Source organism: Lathamus discolor, chromosome 1 (assembly GCF_037157495.1).
Source record: "Lathamus discolor isolate bLatDis1 chromosome 1, bLatDis1.hap1, whole genome shotgun sequence".
Classification (NCBI taxonomy): domain Eukaryota; kingdom Metazoa; phylum Chordata; class Aves; order Psittaciformes; family Psittacidae; genus Lathamus; species Lathamus discolor.
Genome location: NC_088884.1, coordinates 29,601,876 through 29,624,740, shown reverse-complemented (window position 1 = coordinate 29,624,740; position 22,865 = coordinate 29,601,876). Strand labels below are relative to the sequence as shown.

The 22,865-nt window shown below is 43.2% G+C and overlaps 2 protein-coding genes across 9 annotated transcripts in view; both read right to left on the bottom strand.

Moving 5' to 3' along the window:
- Positions 1–301: 301 nt before the first annotated feature.
- Positions 302–1,823, bottom strand: EFCAB10 (EF-hand calcium binding domain 10). Its single transcript, XM_065666247.1, has 4 exons — positions 1,650–1,823; positions 1,358–1,522; positions 1,057–1,141; positions 302–625 (listed from the first exon to the last, which is right to left on the bottom strand). The coding sequence occupies exons 1-4, from the start codon at positions 1,747–1,749 to the stop codon at positions 589–591; spliced, it is 387 nt and encodes a 128-aa protein (XP_065522319.1). The 5' UTR covers positions 1,750–1,823; the 3' UTR covers positions 302–588.
- A 7,037-nt stretch (positions 1,824–8,860) lies between these two features.
- Positions 8,861–22,865, bottom strand: part of ATXN7L1 (ataxin 7 like 1) — a 113,996-nt gene continuing 99,991 nt past the window's right edge. For all 8 annotated transcript variants that reach the window (XM_065666140.1, XM_065666151.1, XM_065666158.1 and 5 more), the window contains 4 exons: positions 22,567–22,688; positions 18,491–19,448; positions 14,288–14,362; positions 8,861–11,553 (listed from right to left, as the gene is read on the bottom strand). In XM_065666140.1, the coding sequence (XP_065522212.1) occupies positions 11,512–11,553; positions 14,288–14,362; positions 18,491–19,448; positions 22,567–22,688 (1,197 nt within the window). In that variant the 3' untranslated portion in view covers positions 8,861–11,511. The remainder of the gene's footprint in view (positions 11,554–14,287; positions 14,363–18,490; positions 19,449–22,566; positions 22,689–22,865) is intronic.

The following is a 22,865-nucleotide window of genomic DNA, read 5'->3' as shown; positions in this document are numbered from 1 at the left end:
TTCAGCTTTAAGAATACTTCAGAATGGGATTGCCTTGGTTTCCAACTGCACAGATCTTTTCTACAGCCACTTTCCCAGTGCATTTAGAACCTAAAACTGGCTTCACCTTGAAGGAGTATGTCTGCCCTGCCAATGTGTGTGCTGTAAGTACACCTGTGTATGAATGATGTGGGCAGCTCTTCCCTGTGAACTGATCCACCTTCACTTGACCACAGATGTTTTACATCTCTACAGCCCAGGTAATGGGTGTTCTGTACTAAAATGTGTATAAACTTGAACAGAGAAGGTAGGAACAAAGGAATATGTCAATGGGTTGTCCTTATTCATCCTAATAATTTTTATTACAAGTTTCTCCCTAAAAATTACATAAATATGGTGGTCTATTAAGAAAAGCAATTCTCAAATGCCACCCCTCCACGAGGTGGTAATCAATCATGAACAAGTTCTTGCCATTGGGCCTTTTCAGGTGGTTGCTCTGGCAGGGCAGGGTGAGAAAAGGAGGGTACTGCTTAAATCAGCTCACCACTGCTGCCAAACCAGGAAAGAATTGAGCACAATGTCTTTTTTAATACAGGTAGCAGACTGAAGCTACTGCACAGCCCAGCTCTCCAGCATCCTTTTCTTCCTAAGACAGAAAAAAGGGGAATTTTAGTCACGTAACACTGAGGATTGTTAGTTTGATTCCTTTCAGAGACTGCAAGTTACCAAGAAACTGCCTCTAGAACCATGCCTTGATATGAGAAATCATTGTAACTCCGAGCTTGTTTCACCTACAGCTGTGGTACCACCTCTGCAGAGCTGCCTTACTGTTTCACAGTTCTACATCAGGATTTGACTCCCTGGGCCACCTGAGAGCGTCTGTCTGACCTCAGGGGCTGGTAAGCGAGAGGTCTGCGTTGAGGAAACTGCAGAGAGGGTTTGGGTCACGTTGGTCACTGACTGACCCCTTTACTCCTGGCAACGCAAGTCCTTTAATTACATAGTTTCATAAAACTGAATCTCAGTTATCCCCTGTGCATATCCCCCACCCCGAGGAGCCCTTTCAGTTAAACTTACACTTCCTGCGTGAATACATCCAGTGTGATAATCGCGTCGTCTTCAACCTGTAGGTCCTCAGTGGTCAGTCCCAAAGTTTTAAGAGCTAGAGTTAAGGAAAGAGAATGTCCTAAATTAATCTCGAAGACTTGCCTAACAGCTTGAAGTGACCTAAGTGTAATAAAAGGTAAATGGGTAACTTAAAACCACACAACTTTCCTAACTCTCAGGTTTCGGGTTGCACATACGCAGATGTGCAGATCCATGTAAAGTAAACCAGTGCGTGGCTTTGAAACCGTGTTAACGGTTACTTGGTACGTGCCTTCCCTGTACTGCGCGGCCGTGATGTGCCCTTGTCCCACCACATCCAGCAAGCCGAACATGGCGACCACGTTGGCCTCGTCCATGAGGTTCGGGTACTCGCCCTCGGCTCGCCGCCCGTCCTTCACCTTTTCCAGCGCCTGGATCAGGAACTCGCGTGGCCTGCCTGCAAGGAACCGACATGGCGCACGGACACGGGGCCCTCCGCCGCCGCCTCGCGTGCCCTCCCTCCGCCCGCACCCTCCCGCCGCCGTTCCCGAGGCCCCGCGGCCGCCCTGCCCCGCGGCGCCCACCGGGCCTGTGGTAGAGCAGGAGCGCGCCGAGGCGCTGCAGCAGCCCGGGGATGCGGTGCCGCTGCAGGTACTGGCGGCCCCGCTGCTCGCCCGCCGCCATGCCGCGTTGCTGGGACACCGCGGCCGCCAGCCGCCCCGCCCCGGGCCGCCTGAGGCGAGGCGAGGCGAGGCGAGGGCAGGGCGGCAGCCGGGGCCCGCCGCACACGGCGGAACGGGCACCCGGGAGCCGGGAGGCGAGGCCCTGCGGGCACCGAGCCCCGCTGCAGCGGGCGGGGAGTGGGAAGTCAGCCCCGGAACAGCCAAGCACCGCTCCCGGCGCGCCCGCAGCCGCGGCCCTGCGCGGGACCGAACCGCACGCTCTTGGTTCTAACGCTGGCGCAAGCCTCTCGCCTTCAGCCGCGCTCCCCTCCGCTTCCGCCCACCCGCCGACCGGTGCGGGGCTCCCGGGCCAAGGCTGGGCTGGGCGAGCCCCAGCACATGCGGGGGGCAGCGGAGTGCTCGGCTGCCACCTAGCGACTGTGCGTGCTCGGGGGAGCCGTAGAGCCAGGGCACGCCTTGCGCTGCGAGGGACCTTAAGGCTCGTCCAGCCCCAGCCCCTGCCACTGCCGCAGCTTGCCCCCAGCCCGGTCACGGCCACTGGTACGATAACGCAAAACTACGCGCTAGGCAACTAAGAAAGGTTACGTTTAACAGCCATCACTGGGACTTGCAGCACAGCCTGATGAAGAGACACCAAAGAACCGTCCGTGGTGCTACCCCGTGGGAGTAGGAGAAAGATAACTGTGTCCCACTAAAAATTAAATCAAGCAACTCTACAAAGACATCGCCATCTGCCACCAAATAAAAATAGACAATAATAAATGAGCATATAGCAAAGAAAAGCGGCACTCCTGTGAAAAGTCTAGCACTACGTGCATTGAACTATTTGCCAAAACTAAAATACCACAAGACATTAATAGAATTCACCTTTTTTGATTCTTTAGAGAAAGCGTGGGAGAAAGGCGGCATCCAACACGGCAGAGACTGCGCAGCCACGCTCTGCCGTGCCCGGTAGTGTTTTAAACTGATTAACTGCTTCCAGCCTTAATGAGCGCTGGAGGAACTGTAGGTTCGTAACTTACCTCGCTTCACAGCTACCTGGCAGTGACGGAAACCCGCTTGTCCCAAGGAGTGCAATTCATAGGTACTGCACCCACCCCTGCGCTTGCCTTTTCTATGCCTTTCAATAGGATTTGCAAAGGTTTTGTCCTAAGGAGTGATGGAGAAAGTGCAGACTGAAGTGTGGAGAAGAAAGTACAGCTTGAGCTGGGCACAGAGGAGGAACAGAGACATGGTAAACACTTTGAAGAAACTGGGAACCTAAGGGTGGGAAGAGAGACAGGAAAGGAAGAAGCAAGACTGGAAAGAGAAAGGTAGGGAGGCAGTGTTTGGGACAGGGAAAAGAGCATCTGCAAAGGAAGTTTCTCCTTTAGTAGTCAACAAAGATAACCAGTATGAAATACATATGGTGAAGGCTGGAATTCTCTGCATGAACACAGGAATTGCAGATTGAGGTGTGTTTCTCTGAGGAGTGGTTCAAAAGAATCACTAAGAGCAAACCCCAATTTAATTTACAACTAGGAAGAGTATTTAAAACAATTTCTGTTTCACTAAGAAAACCCAATTTATTTCCTTGGAAAATGTTCTGGTAATGAACCACGCAGTGGTTATCTACATCTGGGTCCCTCTTTTCTACAATCACCCATCTTGTAGCTGAAGACAGCACTCGGACCCCTCTCCCCTCCTTAACGTTCTTAAGTATATCCTTATATATTGTATGCTTCAGCTCCTGATCGTGCTGGTACCACTCCCCAGCCTCACTCCAGTGTGCTGCATCTTGTACCACGGGGGCCCAAACTGGCCTCGGTTGTGCAGGTGCAGGCTCACAAGGGACAGGAGCAGCGGGTGACAATGAGTTCCTCTGACTGCTGCCCCCGTCCTTGCTGCTGTGAGGCTGTGATGCCAGCACAGTGAGGGACCCCTTTCTGACTCATGTTCAGCTCATCCACCGGCCCCTCTTCCTGCAGTCACTTGGTGACACGGGGCTGTGCCTCCCGCCTGGGTGTAGGAACTGCGTTTCTCTCTGATGGACACAATGAGGTTCCTGTCAGCCCCATTTTCCAGCCTGTTGAGCTCCCCGAAGGACAGCCCTGCCCCTACTGTATCAATCGCCTCCCTACCCCCTATTTATTGTTATCCATGAGTTAGCTATCCATCCCAGCATCCAGGATGGCAGTTATCTGGCCCAGTATTAACCCTTGAGGCATGTTACTGGTAACAACCAACCACCTGGACTTCAAAGAGCGCACCTCAGCCCTCCAGGCCCTGCTGTGGAGCTGATTTTCCACCCACCTCACAGTCCATGCCGTGCATCCATCTCTCTCCAATTTACTGAAAGAATACAAAAGCAGATGGTGCCAAAGCCTTGCTAAGGTCAAAGTGAACACCACTCACTGCTCTCTGATCAGTACCTGGAGCCAGGCGTCTCATCACAGGCAGCCAGCAGGCTGGTCAGCCATAGCTTCCTCTTGGTAAATCCACATTGTTTGGACATGGCTTCTAGGAGACTTTGTTCCATAATGTACCTGGGATTGAGGTTGGGTTGAGCAGCCCATAGCTCCCTGGGTCTGTCTTGAAAATGGGCATTGCCTTTGCCTTTTCCCAGTCCTTAGGAACCCTGTTCCCTGTGATTTTCCAAGGGTGACTGCAGCCTTGCAGTGATAGCAGCCTGAAGCCTTGAATCAAGCCCAGCTTTCCCCACAGATTGGCGTGGATCCAGGGTAAGTAGTCCTTAGCTCAGGCTTCCTCTTATGTGGGTAGCACGTCAGTCCCTAGCCTCTGCCCAGGGAACTGAGCACAGGCCTTTCCAATTAAAGCCTGAAGCAAAGGCAGCACCGAGTGGTACCTCAGTTGTCTCCCTGTCGTTTGTCTCTTGGCACACATTTTACTTAGCCTTCCTTCCACGTCGAGGTGCGGTGTCCTTCACATCCCTCGCTAATTCCAGCTCCAGCTGAGCTTTGGCTTTCTTAGTTCTGCTCCAGCATTTCTGTACTCCTCCAGTGCAGCCCACCCCTGCTTCCACTCTCTGTATACTTGCCTTTTGGATTCGATGTCAGTCAGGAGTTCCCCATTCGGCCATGCTGACCTTCTCCCATGTCTGCTCAACTTCCTGCGTGTCGGATTGGACTGTTCTTGTGCTTCAGCTGGCTCCTTGGGCCCTTTAGGGCAGTCTTCTGTGGGATTCAGCCAACAAAATGTCTGCAGAAGACGTTTGCTCCCCTGAATCCCAGGGTCACAATTCAGCTTCCTCACTTCCCCAGAACCTTCAGCTTTGCTTCCTCTCAGTCACAGCTGCCAAGGCTGCCACCAGGGTCAGTGTCCCCAGCCAGCCCTTCCTCGCGTGTGCGCAGCATGTCTAGCAGAGCCCCACTCAGCTTGTGCAGCACTTCTGTCAAGAAGCTGTCCTTGTGTACTGCAGAGGTAGCCTGGATCGCTTGTGCCTCCGCTGTGGTGCCAGCCCAGCCCAGCCCAGCCCACAGGAACAAGGGCCTGCAGTCGTAAGGCTAAGCCGTGAGTGCCGCCTTCTTTTTTCTTCAGTCAACTGCAAAATGAAGACTAAACCTGCCACCAAAAATCATACATGGGAAAAATGAAATATCAGGAAGTAGAAAAGTCCTTCCAGTCACTGTTTCCGAGTCAGAGGTTACAGAAATGCTGGTTTAGCACCAGGAGATGTAGTTCTGTCAGAACCAGCCACTTCCCAGTTCACTGAAAACCCGAGGAATTTTTACCCTAGAACCATGGTGGGACTCTTGCTGAAGGCAAAGGAATAAGAAGTTGCTTTGCAGGAGCCTCCATTCTTTGAGATGCACGACAATTTTGTTTAAATGTGCCTCTGAGCCTACAGCTGTTAAGACCACAGATACTTTTATTCTAGCGGTGTCTGTGGAGCGAGTTCACACCACACAGGGTGGTGGTGATCAGAGATCCATCTCCACCGCCTTAGTTTCTCTTACCACCCCCAGTCCAAAGAGAGACACTGAACAGAAAGGCTGGGCATGCAGTTAGGAAGCAAAAGGACGTGTGGGTTACGTGTCAAAGGCTCATGTTACTGATCGGTAGCCTCAGTCTTTTCCTGGTTTTGACCATAACTCCGCATGCCTTTTTTTAATGGTAGCACTTCAGTCAGTGCTGTGTAAAAGCAGTTACTACAAAGAGGTTTTGGAGCACTTCCCGATGTCCGCATCGATTGTGAACGTGCACTTGGCTTGGTCTAGGTTAAGGAGCACAAATGGAGCATTTGAATGTTTTTCTTCAGAAGCATCCACGCTCAGGGTGAAGCTGCAGCTCTCGGAAGTCTCTGCAAAATAACATGAGCGAAAACCAGCTTTCTGCACCTTTTTGGTGTCTCCTTGGTAATGAAGCAGCAAGCCCAGTGTGCTGGTATTACCGCTCAGGCTTTGTGGTCCGAACACAACTCCTAAAGAGAATTAACAAGGAAGGAGTAACTCAAGGCACGTTTAAAAAAAAAACCCATAACCCCCCCCCCCAAACCAACCAAAAACCCCCAAAACACACAACAACCCCTCCCCCCCAGCTGATTATATGGTCAAAAATAAAGGAAAAGGAAAGCAAATAGTTGCAATTTAAGAGTGGAGCTGATCAGGAGAAGTTTCTTGCATAGGCTGTGCAGAGTACCTTCAGAACTAAGGCAACAGGCCTCTATATTGTGTATCTGTGGTGAGAAAGGCTAAAAGGTTGGGCCTGAGTGATCCTTTCCCAGTGACCTGTCTGCTTACCCATGACACAGCTCTCCAAATCAGCACTAAGTTTGTCACTGGGAAGGCTCTGTGCCTTTCCTGCAGTGATGGTTACTTACCCTGTCACCACTTCCTCCTCTGCCTCCTCAGCAGGGCTCAGGCTGGAAATCAGCTGACAGACACAGGACTTGCAGGGTTTCGCTCATGAGTTCATCGTGACCATTCACTGTATTTACACCAATGGGCCTTTACACCTGTAGCATTCTGTAGATACACTTAGTTCATGCTAGACAACTGCTCTGAAAAACTGGTCTCTTGTGGTGTCACATAAACCACATTAGTAACTGCCCCAAGTTAATCAAACCCAGATTCAATTTCGTCTTTCAGGCTTGGGAAGTCTGCAAAGGGACAGCTGAGTGTTGTGCATCATCTCAAATCCCTACTGGTGTCTCACCCACAAACCAAGTTCTCCTGCATCCTGACTGTTATTTCTGGCAAGCTCCCCTCTAAAGAGGGGAAGCTTCCCTTCTCCCTTCTGTGGGGAGAGCAGATGACAGACCAGATCTCAGTATCTCTGCAGGTCAGCCATAAACAGCCAAAAACCACACACAGAAGAATCCAGCCCTTGTCACTTGTGGTGCATTACAAATGAGAACGAGAGTATCCATACCATCTACCACGGATTCTCCAATCAACAGGCAAGCAGGGACCTGCTGCTGAATTATAACAGCTTTGTCTTTCTTTTACATCAGAAAGTATGCCTTAAAAGAGGTCTGTACTTGTTATGAGTAGTAGCTCTCAAGAGGTACTAAAGGAGCAAACCAGCATAAAAATTTGCATGAAATAAACATTTTTGTGTTCTGAAATCTGAATCTGTTGTATGAATCTCCTCCAAATATTTCTGGAATCAGTATTTGGCATTTCTTCCAGTTGTGAATCCTGACAGATTTGGAAGGGTAAAACATACTGGGCGCACACAGCAATGACTTTCTGCTGAAATAAATAGTTCTGTGGTAAAACCAGAAGCACAAAACCTAGAGTGCGACAAATGAAAAGTTACAGTGTGTTCTGCTTCCCTCTGAAACTGGTGGCATTCAGGGCACGTTGGATAATACAAGCGAAAGAGTAAAGAAAAAAGAGTATTTTGCTACAAGCAAAATACTTGCATAACCAAAAAAAGGGTGGGGGAAACCAACTCCAAATAGAGAACAGCTTGTGAATCATTCTAACAAACCTGCAAGCACTAAAGAATTACTCGGATTCCTATTTGGAAAACAATTTCAGTGGTCTTTGGCCTTTGCCGGCCATGGGCAAGCAACTCATAACTCACAGCTGCACTATTCCACTGTCTTAGCTGTTGCTTTAATTTCTGCCGGCTGCTAGAAATAGCAAAGCAGCTTACAAACAGAACGTCACTCTTCGTGGGACCTCTCTATCAAATGTAAGTTCAGTATCTGCTGTTGCTCCAGGAGGTTGGGGTTTTCTGTACTGGAAAAGATAAACTCAGTATTAACAAAAGAAAAAAGCTTTCAAACTATAGGCAGCGCAGACCAAGGCACAGGTTGGACAGTAAAGAGGAAGCTCAGGATTAGCTTTTGTCACAGGCATCGGAACATGCAAGGCATCACACAAAAAAGCTTTACCTAGAAGGTAGAGTTTTCTCCTCTCAAGACTGTTCCCTGTACTGCAGGCCCAGGTTTCCACCTCCCCTGCCAGTTCTCAGTGTACGCATACAAGAATGCAGCTTGCAGTCCAAATGTCTTGATTTTAAAACAGATCATACCTTAATTGTGAGCATCTTCCCTGCAGGAACATGGAACTCTATCTTCCCCAGATTTGCAGGAGAGGTTTGCTGTGAGAGAAAGAACTGCAGTCCTCTCTGTAGAGCTGACAACCCAATGGACAAAATTTGAGTCTCATTGATCTGCAATTGGAACAGGCTTTACACAGAACAGGAATCTTAACGCCTAGACAAAAGTTGCATTTTCAGTATCAACAATGATAAAAAGCCTGGTTTTACACCTGTACTGCCCACTGAAGTGAGAATTCCTAACTCCAGTGGCTGTAGCCAAGTTCATTTACACTGATAAGGAATGAGAAAACGCATTCAGCTAAGCAAAGGAACTGAAAAATGATTTATCAGTGCAAAGCCCTCAGCAGCTGATCATCACCCATGTCCTCGCATGTAAAAACAGACATATTGGAGGCAGGAATGCCAGAAATAATCCACAGCAATTCAGCCCTGTACAGAGCTGGGCAGATCTTTGTGCTAACAGTCAAGTTCTCAGTGCTGCCTATGGGCACAGTGTATTTCAGCATATGATACCTACCATTATCACTCTGCACAGATGAATAATGACAAACGCGTCTGTTTCTTACAAACATATAAATTATTTTATTTACAAAGCCATGTTACAAAAAAAAAAAAAAAAAACCCAAAACAAAAAAAAAAAAACAAACTAAAAAAAAAAAACCAAACCCAAAAAAGAAAGCAAAAACCAAAAAAATACAATCGCTCACTAGAGAATATCTCCAGGCCCGGTGCTGAACCATGGCAGTATCAATCAGATACGTTTGTTCTGGTTTTCCTCTTTTAAACTGTAAGCCATAGAATTTACTATTTACACCTACTTTAGACATTTATTCCGCTTACAATTATCACAAGCATGGAATGAATTCTATTTGATACTGCTAATACATAAAGGTGCAGGACAAAGAATGAAAATACTTAGTGTTACAAAATATGGGTTGTAGAAAAGAAATTGGCTGTACAAGTTATGGCATTGTTTTAAATCTTAGAATGATTGGACATGCTTTCTTCAAAAGTCTTCTGGAAAAGGTTCTAAAATCTGTAGTAGGAAAGCACAATATAGCAGGTGCAAATTCATTTCTGTGCAACAACAGTTATTTAATATATCCCATGACTGACCAGCTATGCAAAACCCACAGAGTTTTGTTAAAGTGCCATGGGTCAACAGCATAACAAAATATAAGGTGTAAATAGAAAAATTTCTTTTTTTCTTCTTTTTTTTAAAACAATAGTTCACTGAGAATCAGCAATAATAGAATATGCTGTATAAACTATTCTCTACAAAGGTCGATCAGCACTATGTACAATTGTTACATCGATACAAAAGAAGGCATACAAGTTATCCAAGTCGCTTTTTATGGCTGACGGGCCTATGCATTGCGAATGTGTAACAACCAAAGCTTCTGAGCCTCTATTGCTGGAAACAAATCACACGATTTTCAGGCAAACGGGGAAGAAAAAGAACTACCGAGTGAATGCTACGCTAAGAATGCATTATAGGCTGGTCCAGTTTGTCTCCGGATTTTTTTCCCAATGTTTACTTCCATTTCACTTTGCAGGCTGAAATTTTTGATCCATAGAATTAAATCATGACTGTCTGAGGATGAAAGAACACCGTGGGGTTTTAGTTCACACTTAACTCTCCTGAAATGCTGTCAGGTGTAAGCCAGTTGAAAAAACATTTAGGCAGCATTCAAAGGACAGGCTCCATTTTCCAGCTTTCCAATTAAAAGATGCATGGATAGAGCTAAAGCTTCCTAAAAACTACAAAATCGCTCCTTCAGGCATTGATTAGAATTATTTCTCAGAAGCAACCACTGAATCTCCCAACCACTGTTTTCCCTCAACAACTAGAAATAGCAGTTCATTGATTACAGAGGATGACTTTGTGACTGAGATTTTTAAGCTCCTGCAGTTTTATAACTCAAAATAAATTAAAGGAAAAAGAAAACAATCCACACAGCACTGCTCCTACAACTGAACGAGACAAAAATTGTGCAAAAATAACCAAGATATGTACACATATTTTTTTTTCAGTCTGAAGAAATGTACAATAAAAACATAATTCAAAGAACATCTTAAAAATATAAACATTGCTTCAACTTTCCTAAGTTTCATACTGGTTCTGAAACTATGGCGGTCAGTTAGCTCTGAAGTATAGCAAAACATAAATTATTACAAAATTAACACTATAAAAATTTACTTTAAGAATATTTCTAAACTTTTTTCAAAGGGTCCGACCTTGTTTATAATTGCTTCAACTTTTTTAGCCTTAAAATTTGCCTTAAGCCTTCTTTTTTTAAAAAAGAAAGTAGTAATAATCTCCCTATTTGCAGTCTCTCGCCTTCCCCCCCCCCCACCCCCAAGATGTAAATAAACCAGCATATAAGTGCACTTTTAACACTGTAGAAAGAAAAACTAACTGCTCTGTTCTATTGTTCCAGTATTGGCTTCCTGATTAAAAAAATCTATCTTTTATTAAAAAATTATTCAGTAATCCTATAAGAAACACTGTCAGTGCAATTCTATTCATGCACGCCAATCTGCTCAACTCCTGCCCTTGCAAACCCAAACTGTTCACCGAAGTTATCAAGCGCCGTGATCTTGAGGGTCTACAAATCCGCCGGGATACCGGGATGTTACACGTTGAGCCCCTGATAACGTTAACTACAGTTTGGTGCAAAAATCCGCTCTGCATTGATTGAAGCGGAGGTTCCTTAAGAGCCTGAATCCTGGAAGAGGCTGAACACTTAGAATTCCCATTGAAATTATTAAATGCTGTAGGTACAGAGCACCAGTCAGGATTAGTCCCTAAAGTTGCAGTGCCCCAGCTGTTTGCAAGTTAACTAAGAAATGCACTCCATTTTTATCCATAGGACAAGCTTAAATACAGAATTACTGTAATTTTTATTTCATGAAAACATTTGGAGATCCTTTAAATTAATTCAAATCATGATCTGGATTTCTTTTGGTTTTTTGGAATGTCCGTTGTGTTCTGGTAAGGAAACAAAGGGAGCATTGCAACGCTAACAGCTTTAAAAGGCATGAAACATAACCAAGCAGAACGCACAGATCAGTGGCAAATACAAGTGAAAAACTAAACAAATCACTATTACAGTTGTCTGTAAATTTAATTCTCTTTAAAACCACAAATTCATAAAAGGTTAAATCCATCTGCAGGACATAGAAAAGAAAAACCCTGTGGCGTAGGGCTGCTGAGAGCTAGAGATTATAGGCTGGTTCCTTTTCCTTGTCATGGAAGAGTCCTTATTCTACCAGTCCGGTTTGACGTCTTCTAGAAGAGAAACCAGAGCCAGGTTCAAAATCACAGAATGTCTTCCAGCACAGAAAACTTAATAACATCTGACACAACTCAGAGCAGGAATTTATTTCAAGCCTCTGAACTGAATTCCCTCCTTGTTTACTGATTACATTTAAGGAAAGGAACTGCTTTGAATAAACAGCGTATTTCCTTTTGGCACTGTCTGCTTCTAGTAAGCTTTGGTGACTCTCATGTTCATTAACTTGGTGTATCATTACAAATAAAGAGGAACAATTAAACAGACAACTCTGAAGAATCTTTTCCTCTACACAGCATGTTTCCATGCAAAAGGAATCCCCATACAGCATACACCTTGTCACCTCCCTTAATACAATGATCTAGTTACTCAGTATTTAAAAACCACCACATACTGAGGTCTTGAAGTGTTAACACATTCAGGCTCTATGAAGACAAAAACACTTGATTAGTTACAAACCTAGAACAAGGATAAAAACTGGAGAAAACAAGCTTGTGAAAATTTGCAGTAACAGGCACAAATAATTTGACCATAAAACTACTATTCCCTTAATGTTTGTTAAAAACCAAGTAGTTTTTGTAGGGAAAAGTAATATCGTTTTTACTTAAACCAACAACAGTTGGAAAACCAGCCACGCTTTTCTGTATACAAGCCCCTGTTCGGGTTTCAAACAGATGCAGCAACATTCAAATTAAACATGAACTGAGAACAATTTGCCTGAGTTTAACCTGACCGATTTTAATGTGATGGGAGAGAGCAGCCAGGCCCACAACAGCTATCCTCACACTCCACCGGTCCCCACAGGAGTACCTCAGAGTACAGCAGGCTTCCAAAGATGCAGCAAATGACAGAAAGAAACCACTAGTGTGAAACCAGAACTGCCACAGGCACCTTTATCTCACATCTTAGTAATGAGAAACACCCAGTTACGGGTGGCAGGTGACTTTCAGAGCACTGCTGCTTTGGGAGGTTCAGAGCACTTAGGTTGGAAGGTGAGCAGGAAGCTGCCTTTCTCTGTAGGACTGCATGCAGGTGACCAGGTCTGAATGAGGCTGGGTTGACAGCCCTCTGCAACTTCCAAAATCCTCACTCTCACCCAGTCAGTCAACCCCACGTGGAATTAAGGACCCCTCTCCCTTCTCTTAAGGGACAACAATCTCCCTTCTTACTTCTCCTACGCACCAGCAGACAACCCCAACAGGTTGCCTGACCAGGCAGCACAGTGGAGGCAGTCCAGTAACTGCCCTACAAGCACATTTAGCTTGACAGCTGCAATTCTACTTCAACTGCATTGTTAAAAGTCTGTTGTTCTGACTCGTATTCATGAAAACTTGCTTCATTTTTCAACTCTGAACCCCAGCATACAGCAGATTGTCTCTGCCTACACACCTCACTTCACTTGGACTCCCTGATTATCACAGTTATAACACGAACATTAAAAACAGGAGAGCTCATGTTCCTCCAGTAATGTATATACTGACACAGCATTTACTTGCAGATCCTCTTATTGTTACCTAATTAGTAACGCCTTTTATAAAGAAATATTACAGCACGCTTTTAGACTGAAGTTTTATTTTGAGTCTATTCAGTTACTAGATTGGAGATGAAAGCTGTCAACAGAGCAGCTCAGGTTTGTTTTGACAGTGACAAGCATTTATTAGATAGGCAATCATTATTCATGGTTCCAAACACCAAAATCCTGTGTTAGAGCTAAAAAAATGTTTAATAACACTTACTACATCTTAATGTTTTTTGTATTTGTATTCTGAGCTCCATATTCAGCTACCACACTGACAGAAACATCATCGGAACAGTAAGGAGCTTGTGGAGCGTCGACCAAGTGAACACTTCTATTTTTGATAAAGTTGCAGAAGCAAGGCAGCTGAAGAGCTCAGCAATAGCCTCTGTTTACAGAAGGCTGCCACAAAATGAATGTTTTGTACTGTTAGGTTTTCCCCACGGGATGTAGGCAACTGATCCCAACACGCTCTGCTCCTCCTCCAGCATATATTTTACACTAACATTGGAGCAGGAGGTTGAAGCAAAAGCAGCTTTGCACTTCAGAACAGCTTTATCCCATGGTTGTTACTGGCAGGTGGATGACAGTGTCTCACATAGGAAAATGCCAGTCCCTAGAAGTACAAAGAAACTCACCACTCTTTTCCCTTCACAGCAGCTCTACACACTGCTTTGCATTCAGCACCAAAAGAAAACAACAACTATACTGTTTGGCAGTTCATCTTACAATGTGACTGATCCAAAGTATTTTTAATGCCCCGTCTTCTCTGTCCTGGTCTGTCCTCCCTCCTGCTTTCACTCGTGGCCTATTTTTAAATGCTGTCCCTCCTGTGCCAGAGTGGGGACTCTGCTGTGCCATCTCGCTCAGCAGGGGAGGCTGGACAGAAACCCCACATCCGCCTAAGCTGGATCTTGCGCAGACACTGCTGCTGCTGCTCAGTTTGTATCACACCAAAGTAACAGCCAGCGAACAGCACGTAAGCCAACCTGAGGTGTATTACAGTTACAGAACAAGCAGGAAACTTGTTATTCATAAATCTTGGAGGAGAAAATAGCTGGAAAAAAAATTATGTGAGAGGAGAAATCTAATGTCAGTTCACTGGAAGACAGCTTCTATAAGGAACTGCATTCATAAAGAAATGGCATTTTAAGGGTTTACAGTATAAAGTATTTCAGAACTGCTTACAGACACTTTTTTTTAAAGCAACTTACTTGTCTGTTGTGTACAGGGTTTGATGTACTCGAAGGACTGGATTGTGACAAAGCTACACTGCTATTTTTTCCAATCTGAAAGACATTAATTGAGCAGTATTGAGAGGCATATTTGTCAGTTGAACGCAGATGCTGGAAATGGCTTTCTCTTTCCTGTGTAAAGTGGCACTAATTGCTTCGCATTTGGAACACAGGTATTTTGCTATGGCAAAAGATAGATACACTTCAGATAGAATCATAATTATCTCTCAGAGCCTGTATACTTTAAATAAACTCTCAAAAGGCACACAAATACTATTACAGGTCAGAAAACAACGTAAGAAACAGTTACCCAGGGAACATAGATTGCAAAGCCACACCTCTCTACACTGAAATGACAGTTTGTCTAGTTCCTGGAGTCACTTAGTGCAGCTGGTCAGTCACTGCCAGAGCACAGAGTGCTCACCCTCACAGACTCCTCCCCAGAGATGCTCCCTGCTCCTGGGGAAGTTTAAAGCAAGAGGCCAAGCACCACAGCATGCCCGAAGGTATGCCATTTTCTTCCTTACAGAATCTTCATTTATTATCATTGCTCAATAATGCAAATATTAACCAGAAGAATCAAACTCCAGACGTTTAAATTTACTGCATCAGAGAATTTCTTTGGGAATGAGTGCAAACTAATAGTACACATACACATGTTTTAAAAGTACCTCGTTAGAACATTGCAATAGTCAATCTGCGTATTTCAATGCTTGAGACATTACAGCACTCTGTAAGAGCAGTCTGCCTGAGGTTTTTCTACAATGACCCATACACACAGTGTAGGTATTTCTGTGGTGGTACAAAAGGGGAGCCAGCTGTTAAGTCAGAGGAGTAGCTCCTCAGGGGTTACGAGGCTGACAGAAACGAACCATGGGCACCTGTCTGCAAAGGGCAGATGACTGGAGTTTGAACAGTTATTCACAAGGTCAGCGGACTTCAAGCAACATCAGTTTTAACTATTTGGTAGAGAGGTAGCAAGGGCCTGCCTTCTGAGCAGTAAGAAACGCAGTTCCAAGTTTCTTACTGAACAGACTGGGCTGTGGCACTGCCTGGCAGGGTGTTCACTAACGTCAGTTTTCTTCTTCTCTTCTGCAACATCATTTGTTATTTTGCCATCTCACATATATATGAAAGGCAGCCTCTGTCTCCCTCTCCATATCAACCCTTTCTCACACTGTAACCGTTTAAAACTGTGTTCTCCCTTCACATGCTATCCAGAAGTGTTTAAAGTTTTTATTTACAGCCAGTTCTAATACAGCTCCTGAGATGCACAAAGAGTAAAAGGCTAGGCCTCTGCCTGTCCTGGTCCCTTTAGCTTGCTGTTTTGCATGCCACAGCTGTTCTCCAAGTAGCAATGTGCTTTTCCTTAGTCTACAAATACTGACCAAAGATACACAGCCTTGTAAAATCTTTCCTAGCCACTCAGATCATGATCCTGCAAACTCTTCTTCTCTACAGCCACCATTAGAACATCCATAAACCTTTCTGTAATAAAATCCACAACAACCACTAGGAAATTGACTTGCTGAGATCCTAGAATTGTGAGAGGGAACATTCGGCCTCTTAGGCTTTCGTTCATGCAGTGCTGTTACAACTAACAGCTTGGCTCTGGACATGGGACAAAGCAGGGAGCAGCACAGCTTGCAGCACTGAGGTCAGGCTTGGAGCAGCTTCATTCAGGATGCAGCGCCCCAGACAGGAGGGCAAATCAGGCAGACTGAGCAGTTACAGCACTCCATGAAGATAAGAATGATTCCCAGTTGTGTTGGGTCTTTAATGATGGCAACACCATTGCAAAAGGACAAGGGTGAGGCCAAGGCTCAAATCCTTTTCTTTTTTTTTTTTTTTTCCTCTTTTAACAATAAAGTATGCTTCAAAACCCAACTGTTAACACTTTCAGTTATTATCTAACTAGGCCAGCCTTGAATTGAATTAGAAAAAACCCCAAACTGAGCCTATGTGACTTGATCTCCTTCCTGTGTTCTTAGTCTCTTAAATTAATTTGCCCTATTACATCAGGGAACAGGGGCAAGATTTTAAGTAATACTGATTTTTCTGGTGTAATTTTTACTGGGATTGCATTTCTAGAACACTGCAAGTCAAAACAGCACAACTTAAAAGTGATTTCAAGTATTGTATTCTCCAGAGCTTTAATATTCACTTGTAGAGTATGGAATATTATTTGACCCATATGCTTAAGTGGGTACAAATGTCATTTATTTAGAGCACAAATAAACAGTAGGAAATGTCTATTTTGTATCACATACAATTCTGTATCCCTGTCAGAGACAATGAGCTGCCAGACACCTGAAACACAAACTCCACTTTATCTCATATTTTTGATTACTAATGTAGCTCCAAAGACCAGCAGCGCAAGAGGAAAGTGTGACTAACTTTTGCATATATATATGCACATATATGCATATATGTGCGTGCACCTGTATGTGTATAGAAAAACTTGTTTAAAAATCTGCATTTCATTACGCATTACATATATTTAAGCTTTTACTTAAAGAAAAAATATTAGTGTGAATGACATCTTTATAAATACTCAGAAAAGACGTCTGACTGATCCTCTGAGGTTTATTTACTTCTATTAGTGTGCAACCTGCTGAAAGACATCAAAACCAAACAGGAATGTCCCACAGGAACAGACTGAATCACTAGGGGAGCCAGAATTGGAACTCAGAACCTCCTGCGTGTATCTGTAAGCCTTTGTCAGACGGCTCTAGCTACAGATGCAGTCTGTGTACTGTGAAAAGATGATACAATCAATTTCCTACTACCCATGTTTGTATCAAAGTAACCATTTGTACTTACTTTTTCTTCCCACTCGAGATGGTGTATCTCTGAGCAATTTAATCTTTTGGGGCCCACACGTATTTCAAAAAGCAGATGTGTGACAGAATGGAAAGCTTACAGCATCCTCCACTGACTGCAGTGACTTAGAGACCAGTTCTGTTTGCAGGACACATTTAAATGGCTTAAAACAGAAAGACAATGCCACTATCCATTTTTAAAAGCCAAACAAGTCATCTCAGTTGCACCTCTGCTGGAAGTTGGAAAGAGAAAATACACTTGCTAAGGCATTCTCTGAGATCTTCATTCTGCCTGCTGTACCAGCTTTACAATCTGTTTATCCCCCTCTGCCACTCCCATTTCTGTCTGCTATTACTTACGGATTCCTTTGCTCAAGATCCTACCCTCTCCATTTCCAAATTCCATTTTACATGCAACATCCTTAGGAAATGAGAGTTTCACAAACAAACAAAGTCTTCCTAAGCTCCCTTCTCTGCATTTTCTAAGGTATTCTATTTTCTATGGTTTTCTCCTCTAGACGACTGGGCCAAGCTGTGTTTTCTGTGCAATGCACAGCACTGGACACAGCAGCAGAACAAACAGTAGATCATTATAAAGATCATATTGGCAGTTCTTCCACCAAATTTTACTTCACATATACTTTTGTCTTTACATAGCAACAAAGAAAGAGCAGTCAAAGCTCTACTGCTAGTGAGAGTGAAGTAAGAATGTGTAACCTTATCTGCTGCATTGACTTCAATATTCCGAATAGAGGCACACTACAAAAGATAACCAAATGTTAAAGGTCATCTTGGTTAAGATCTTAATTTCTTCATGTTTCCTGTTTCAAACAGGAAACAGCACTTGAGGTCAGGCACCTGAGACCCTCTCCGAGGGAAAGGTAGATGTAAGCCTTATACATCAGAGCAAAGAGGAGACTTGTGTAACATTAAGAAATGAATCAGCCACAAGTTTGGGGAAAAGAAACAAACAGAAATGCTGACTCTTATCTTCCTGTTTTAATGACACCATTTATTTCAGAGATGAGAATTAAGGTAAAAAAATTAATCTCTAAAAATTCTTTATCCATTCTGGACATTCCATTTCACTTTCAGAGATACAAATGGCTACTTTATTAATTGAATAAAAAATCTCAGTAAAATATTTACGAAAGTAGATATATATATATATTTTAAAACTCTAAAAACATCTTTCTCTGATTGGTACAAAACAAATACAAATATGTTCCTGTATTAACCTAGAAAGTAAGTTGTGTGATGGAAACCAATCTGAAGCAAACACAGTATTTTCTTTTCAGAGTGCATGAAATACTTCAAATCAGACATGACCTGCATAAAAATAACTGGAAGAGTCCCTTACCTGCCGAGAGATGGAGCTGCTTGTAGGATCTGGCACCGCAGAAATAAGGTTGGCAGTGCTCTTTCTATGAACACTATTCATACCAGGCATTTTAGTGATTTTACAGGCTTTGCTACTAGAACTAGAGTTTTTACGTTTTTTTCCTTCTGATTTGTCAAAAGAAAGGGGTAGAGAAGACACTGCGTTATGTGCTCCCAGGGAGTGGTCCCCTGAGTGATGCACAAGAGAAGATACAGACAGATTAGAAGAGTCAATACTGCTTACTACCATGCTCATATGTTTCACTGAGTCTGTTGAACTACTTGATAATGAAGTCCGTCCTGAGGGCTCCGATTTGGCACTGAGTGGGCTTGTTCCGTTATTTGTATTGTGCACAGACATACTGTTATAGGAAGATGTAGCCTGATAGGAGTTCAAAGCCGAACTGGGGTTCAGGACACAGTTCTTTTTGTGGGACCCTGAAAATGAAGACGAGGAAGATGTCTGCAAAGATAACGAGGACGATGACGACGATGATGAGGACGACGACTGCGGCTTTTTCTTTTTGTTACTTGAAGACTCATCACCCCGAGATGACAGGTCTTTCACTTTTGAGGATTTGCTGGTTTTTGTTTTGGATGGCTTGTGGGATGGGGAAGGGATGACTGCTGGCACTGGTGACACAGCTGATGGCGCCTTGAAAGTTGAGTCCATGATACTTAGGCTTGCAGCCACGTGAGGAAAAGCTGTAGTATGTGACATAATGGAATTCGTATCCGACGTTGTCACGAAGGCTGCGTTTGATAACATGGCTGATGTCATTAGGTAAGAAGAAGAAGTGATTCTGGAACTGATAGGTGTTGAAGGAATATACACCGCACTGGGGGTGCTGAAAGGCTGTAAGACTGATGCTGGAAAAGGAGTGGAGACATGTGCTGCTGGAGAAGGCATGGGACTATCTGCCGCAGGAGGAATTTTCCTAAATAAAGGAGATGGACAGGGAGAGGAAAAAGAGAAAAAAGAAAACATTCAGATACATAAAATATTCCACCTGAACAATGAAGATAGGAAACAACTTCTGAGAAGGACCAACTTGTTAAAAAAGGCAAACCTACATCATTCCAATTTTGATACCTATTCTACCGTTCACATGTATTTTCATATTCACCAGTCAAAATTAGCTTTGCATTCTACAGCTTAAAAACGCTTTTGCTTGTGATTTTTCCTCCCTCTTTTTTAACCTGCAATTCCATTATGAGGTTTCCTTGGGATTTAATACAAACAACAAACCCCAAACCACAAGTGTTTTAATACTGCAAAGATTCGGGAAAGCTGGATTGTGAAGTACATTTTCCTAAGAATTAATTTTGAAATGGGGCACACGAAATCTGTGAAGACAGCGGAGACCTAAGAGAGGCTGATTAGATAAAGAACCATGCAGCGTAATTTTCCCTATACAATTCTGTCACGGCACATGAGTCCTAAACTATGTAACTCAGTTAAACCAGAACTGAGCTCCACTTCAGCAAAAGTGCCCCATGTAGCAATTATGTGCATAGCGTTGCAATTTAATCACTTTACTATGAATTTAATTTCCTTTTTTCCTCTCCTGTTTTACCAAACAAATAATACAAATAAAATGCCTGATGCTGGGATCTATAGAGATCCTAGGCACTCTGTTTCACTCATTGTATATATTTTGTTTGAAAGTTCAAGTTATGGAACTGTTTCCATATCAACCTAAACTCACAGGTTAGATTTGATGAGGGTAGTCAATGAGCCAGTTCTGGGGGGTTGTGAAGTACTTAATCACTGAGTTTAAAGAGGAAAGCTCATCCCTTTCCAAATGCAGTGCTGTTCCCAACAGCTCATTTCGGAGCTGGTTAGATGGGATTAGCTAGGTAAGTTACTGATTAATTTCACTGATATTGAAAAATTGACAAATTATTAAACAAAGCTTGATAAGATTTGTAACTAGTTGAGTACTATTCTGAGAATAAAATCTAATAATAATTCCTGTGAAATTAGTAGAATGTATTCAAATTCCTTTCTGCTCAGCCATCATCATCTATTATTTTATCTAGTTCAGTGTTAACAAAGAACCAGAATTCCATAATGTCTCTTGGAAAATTATGTGAGCTTTTCTCATTATTTAGAATACAATTTAATTCACAGTTTAATCCTCTTTCTCTTTGTTAAGAAGCTGTACATCACCATAACTCTGCCCTTGTTATCCTCACTACTGACACCTTGTTAGTTTTTAAAGGCTTACTCTTGCCCTCAAAGAAGTATGACAAAAGAGCAGCACTGGGTGTGCTGTTTTATCATAAATCAAATCCTAATTACAAGTGCTCTCTCCTGGTATTCCTCCTTTGGAGACTGTCAGACAGAACACTGTTTATGGCACAGTTACATAAGGGATTACATACAGTTCATTGTGCCAGAAATGAGGAAGTCCTACTGCCTGCAACTTGCTATGTGAACAGAGCTGTTTCTCAGATCCATTCTTCAGTTCATTTTTAAGGAAGGGCCAATAATTCTTACCCACCTTTGTCAAGTACTGTGAGAACTAGGGATAAAAAGTACTTTGTAAATATTATTGTCACTCTCAAAACATGGCCTGGTATCCGTGTACCTGTAGCTCCAACTACAGAGCTGCACAGGCACCAGTTATAAAACAGCTTCACCCATACTCCTGCTTGGGGAAGACAGGAACAAATCAGACAAGAGGAGGGCTGAGGACAACAGAAGAATATAATAGGGGTTAAGCACTGTGAGCTTCCTGTGTTACACAGACAAGTAAGTACAGATGGAATTCATGAAAATATTAGCGATTACATAAACAGCTAGAATTTGGGAAAACATTTACAATTGGATTTAGTGGGAGCAGGATGAGGCCTGTTTATTTCTTGTATCATGCAACTACTACAGAGGTTATTTTTGGTTTTCGTGACAGTAGTGGTACTAGTGACACATTTTGTTTGTCCTAACAAACAAAGCCAATAGATAACAAGTTTTAACCTTCTTATTTAAGAAAACTAAGTAGTTTTATTTGTGGAAGGTGACAGACACTAGTTAACAGCCAAATTTACAAAGTAGAAGAGAGGAACCCCCTTGCAGATTGAGCACGATCTGTCCCTAAATAGACATGACACTAGCCCTTTTACGGCAAACCCAACCATTTCCAAACTACGTCTCCCAGCACAGCAGCACTGTTATCATCGTTACCAGGTTAGTCAGACAAGCCGAGCTTTAGTGTTTCAAAAATGTATCTAAATAAAAGTCAAACCTTCTTTATCTAATGGCTGCCATCCAATGACTATAACACAGTCCTGATAATAAACAGTGACATGAAACACTGCACTTTAGTGTCATTACATTGGAAGTACGCATATGCTGTAGCAGAATACCCCCAAAAACCTCAACAATCCTACCTGCAGGTGGCATGAGCTTCTCAAATAGATTTTTTTTTAAAGAATTAGCACGGTTTTTATTAGTGCAGTCCATTTTTACATACCTGTGCAGCCAAAGCCTACAGTGGTTGGAACTTGCACACATGATATAGAGGGGCTTCAACAGTGAGTAATAATTAGAACTTTAAGACCTCAAGGCCAGGAAGGGCACTACTGACTGAAAAACTATCACATTCCACCTTATGCACAGGCAAGTGTGTACTGAGCTCCTGATCTTACGAAACACAAGTCTTGCAGAATAAACTCTGAGTGGGTGATAAGAGTGCATGATACAGGTATAGAAGACTAGGCAAAATCTAACCTGTGTGTTATAAAACTATGTGATATCAAAACATATCTCCAAACCCATTTTAATGCTTTAATGTTAACTACTGAATTACTCCTCCCCAGATTCAGAGGGCCTAAAAACAAGTGCTAAATCTGGTGTAAATTTATATCGGAATACGAGATCGTTCGGTTGTGCTTGTATATTCGTTAAGAGAGAAAACAAAATCTGTACTTGTATTACTGCTATGCCTTAATACAGAGGTAACTTTACAAATGCTTCCCTTGGAGTGTTTAATTCAGAAGTTTTACAGAATTAAAAACGTTAAACTACCCGCCAAGTGTAAAACCCCCACTTACTTCCACATCTGTGAGTTCAAGTGTTTTTCTACCATGGAGGTCAGCGCAAATCGAAAATGGTCCCATCTTCTGTCAAAGACATAGTACCCTCTTCCCATTAAGCGACTGCCGTATGAACAAAACTGAAAGAAAAGATATTTCAACACTGCTTAAAACATATATATCTACATTATAAAATATTCATTTATAGATCAAGGAACACCTTTGTAATTTGTATCATGCACATAAAACACCTTTAAAAAAGGTGAGTTTCACTACCTGCAGCATAAATACTTTAATGAGATACGAATATGTGCACA

Coding starts and splice junctions, on each gene's coding strand:
- EFCAB10 (XM_065666247.1), bottom strand. CDS start 1,749: ATGGCGGCGGGCGAGCAGCGGGGCCGCCAGTACCTGCAGCGGCACCGC. Junction 1,142..1,357: donor GGCCGCGCAGTACAGGGAAG/GCACGTACCAAG, acceptor CCTTAACTCTAG/CTCTTAAAACTTTGGGACTG. Junction 626..1,056: donor GATGTATTCACGCAGGAAGT/GTAAGTTTAACT, acceptor TTTCTGTCTTAG/GAAGAAAAGGATGCTGGAGA.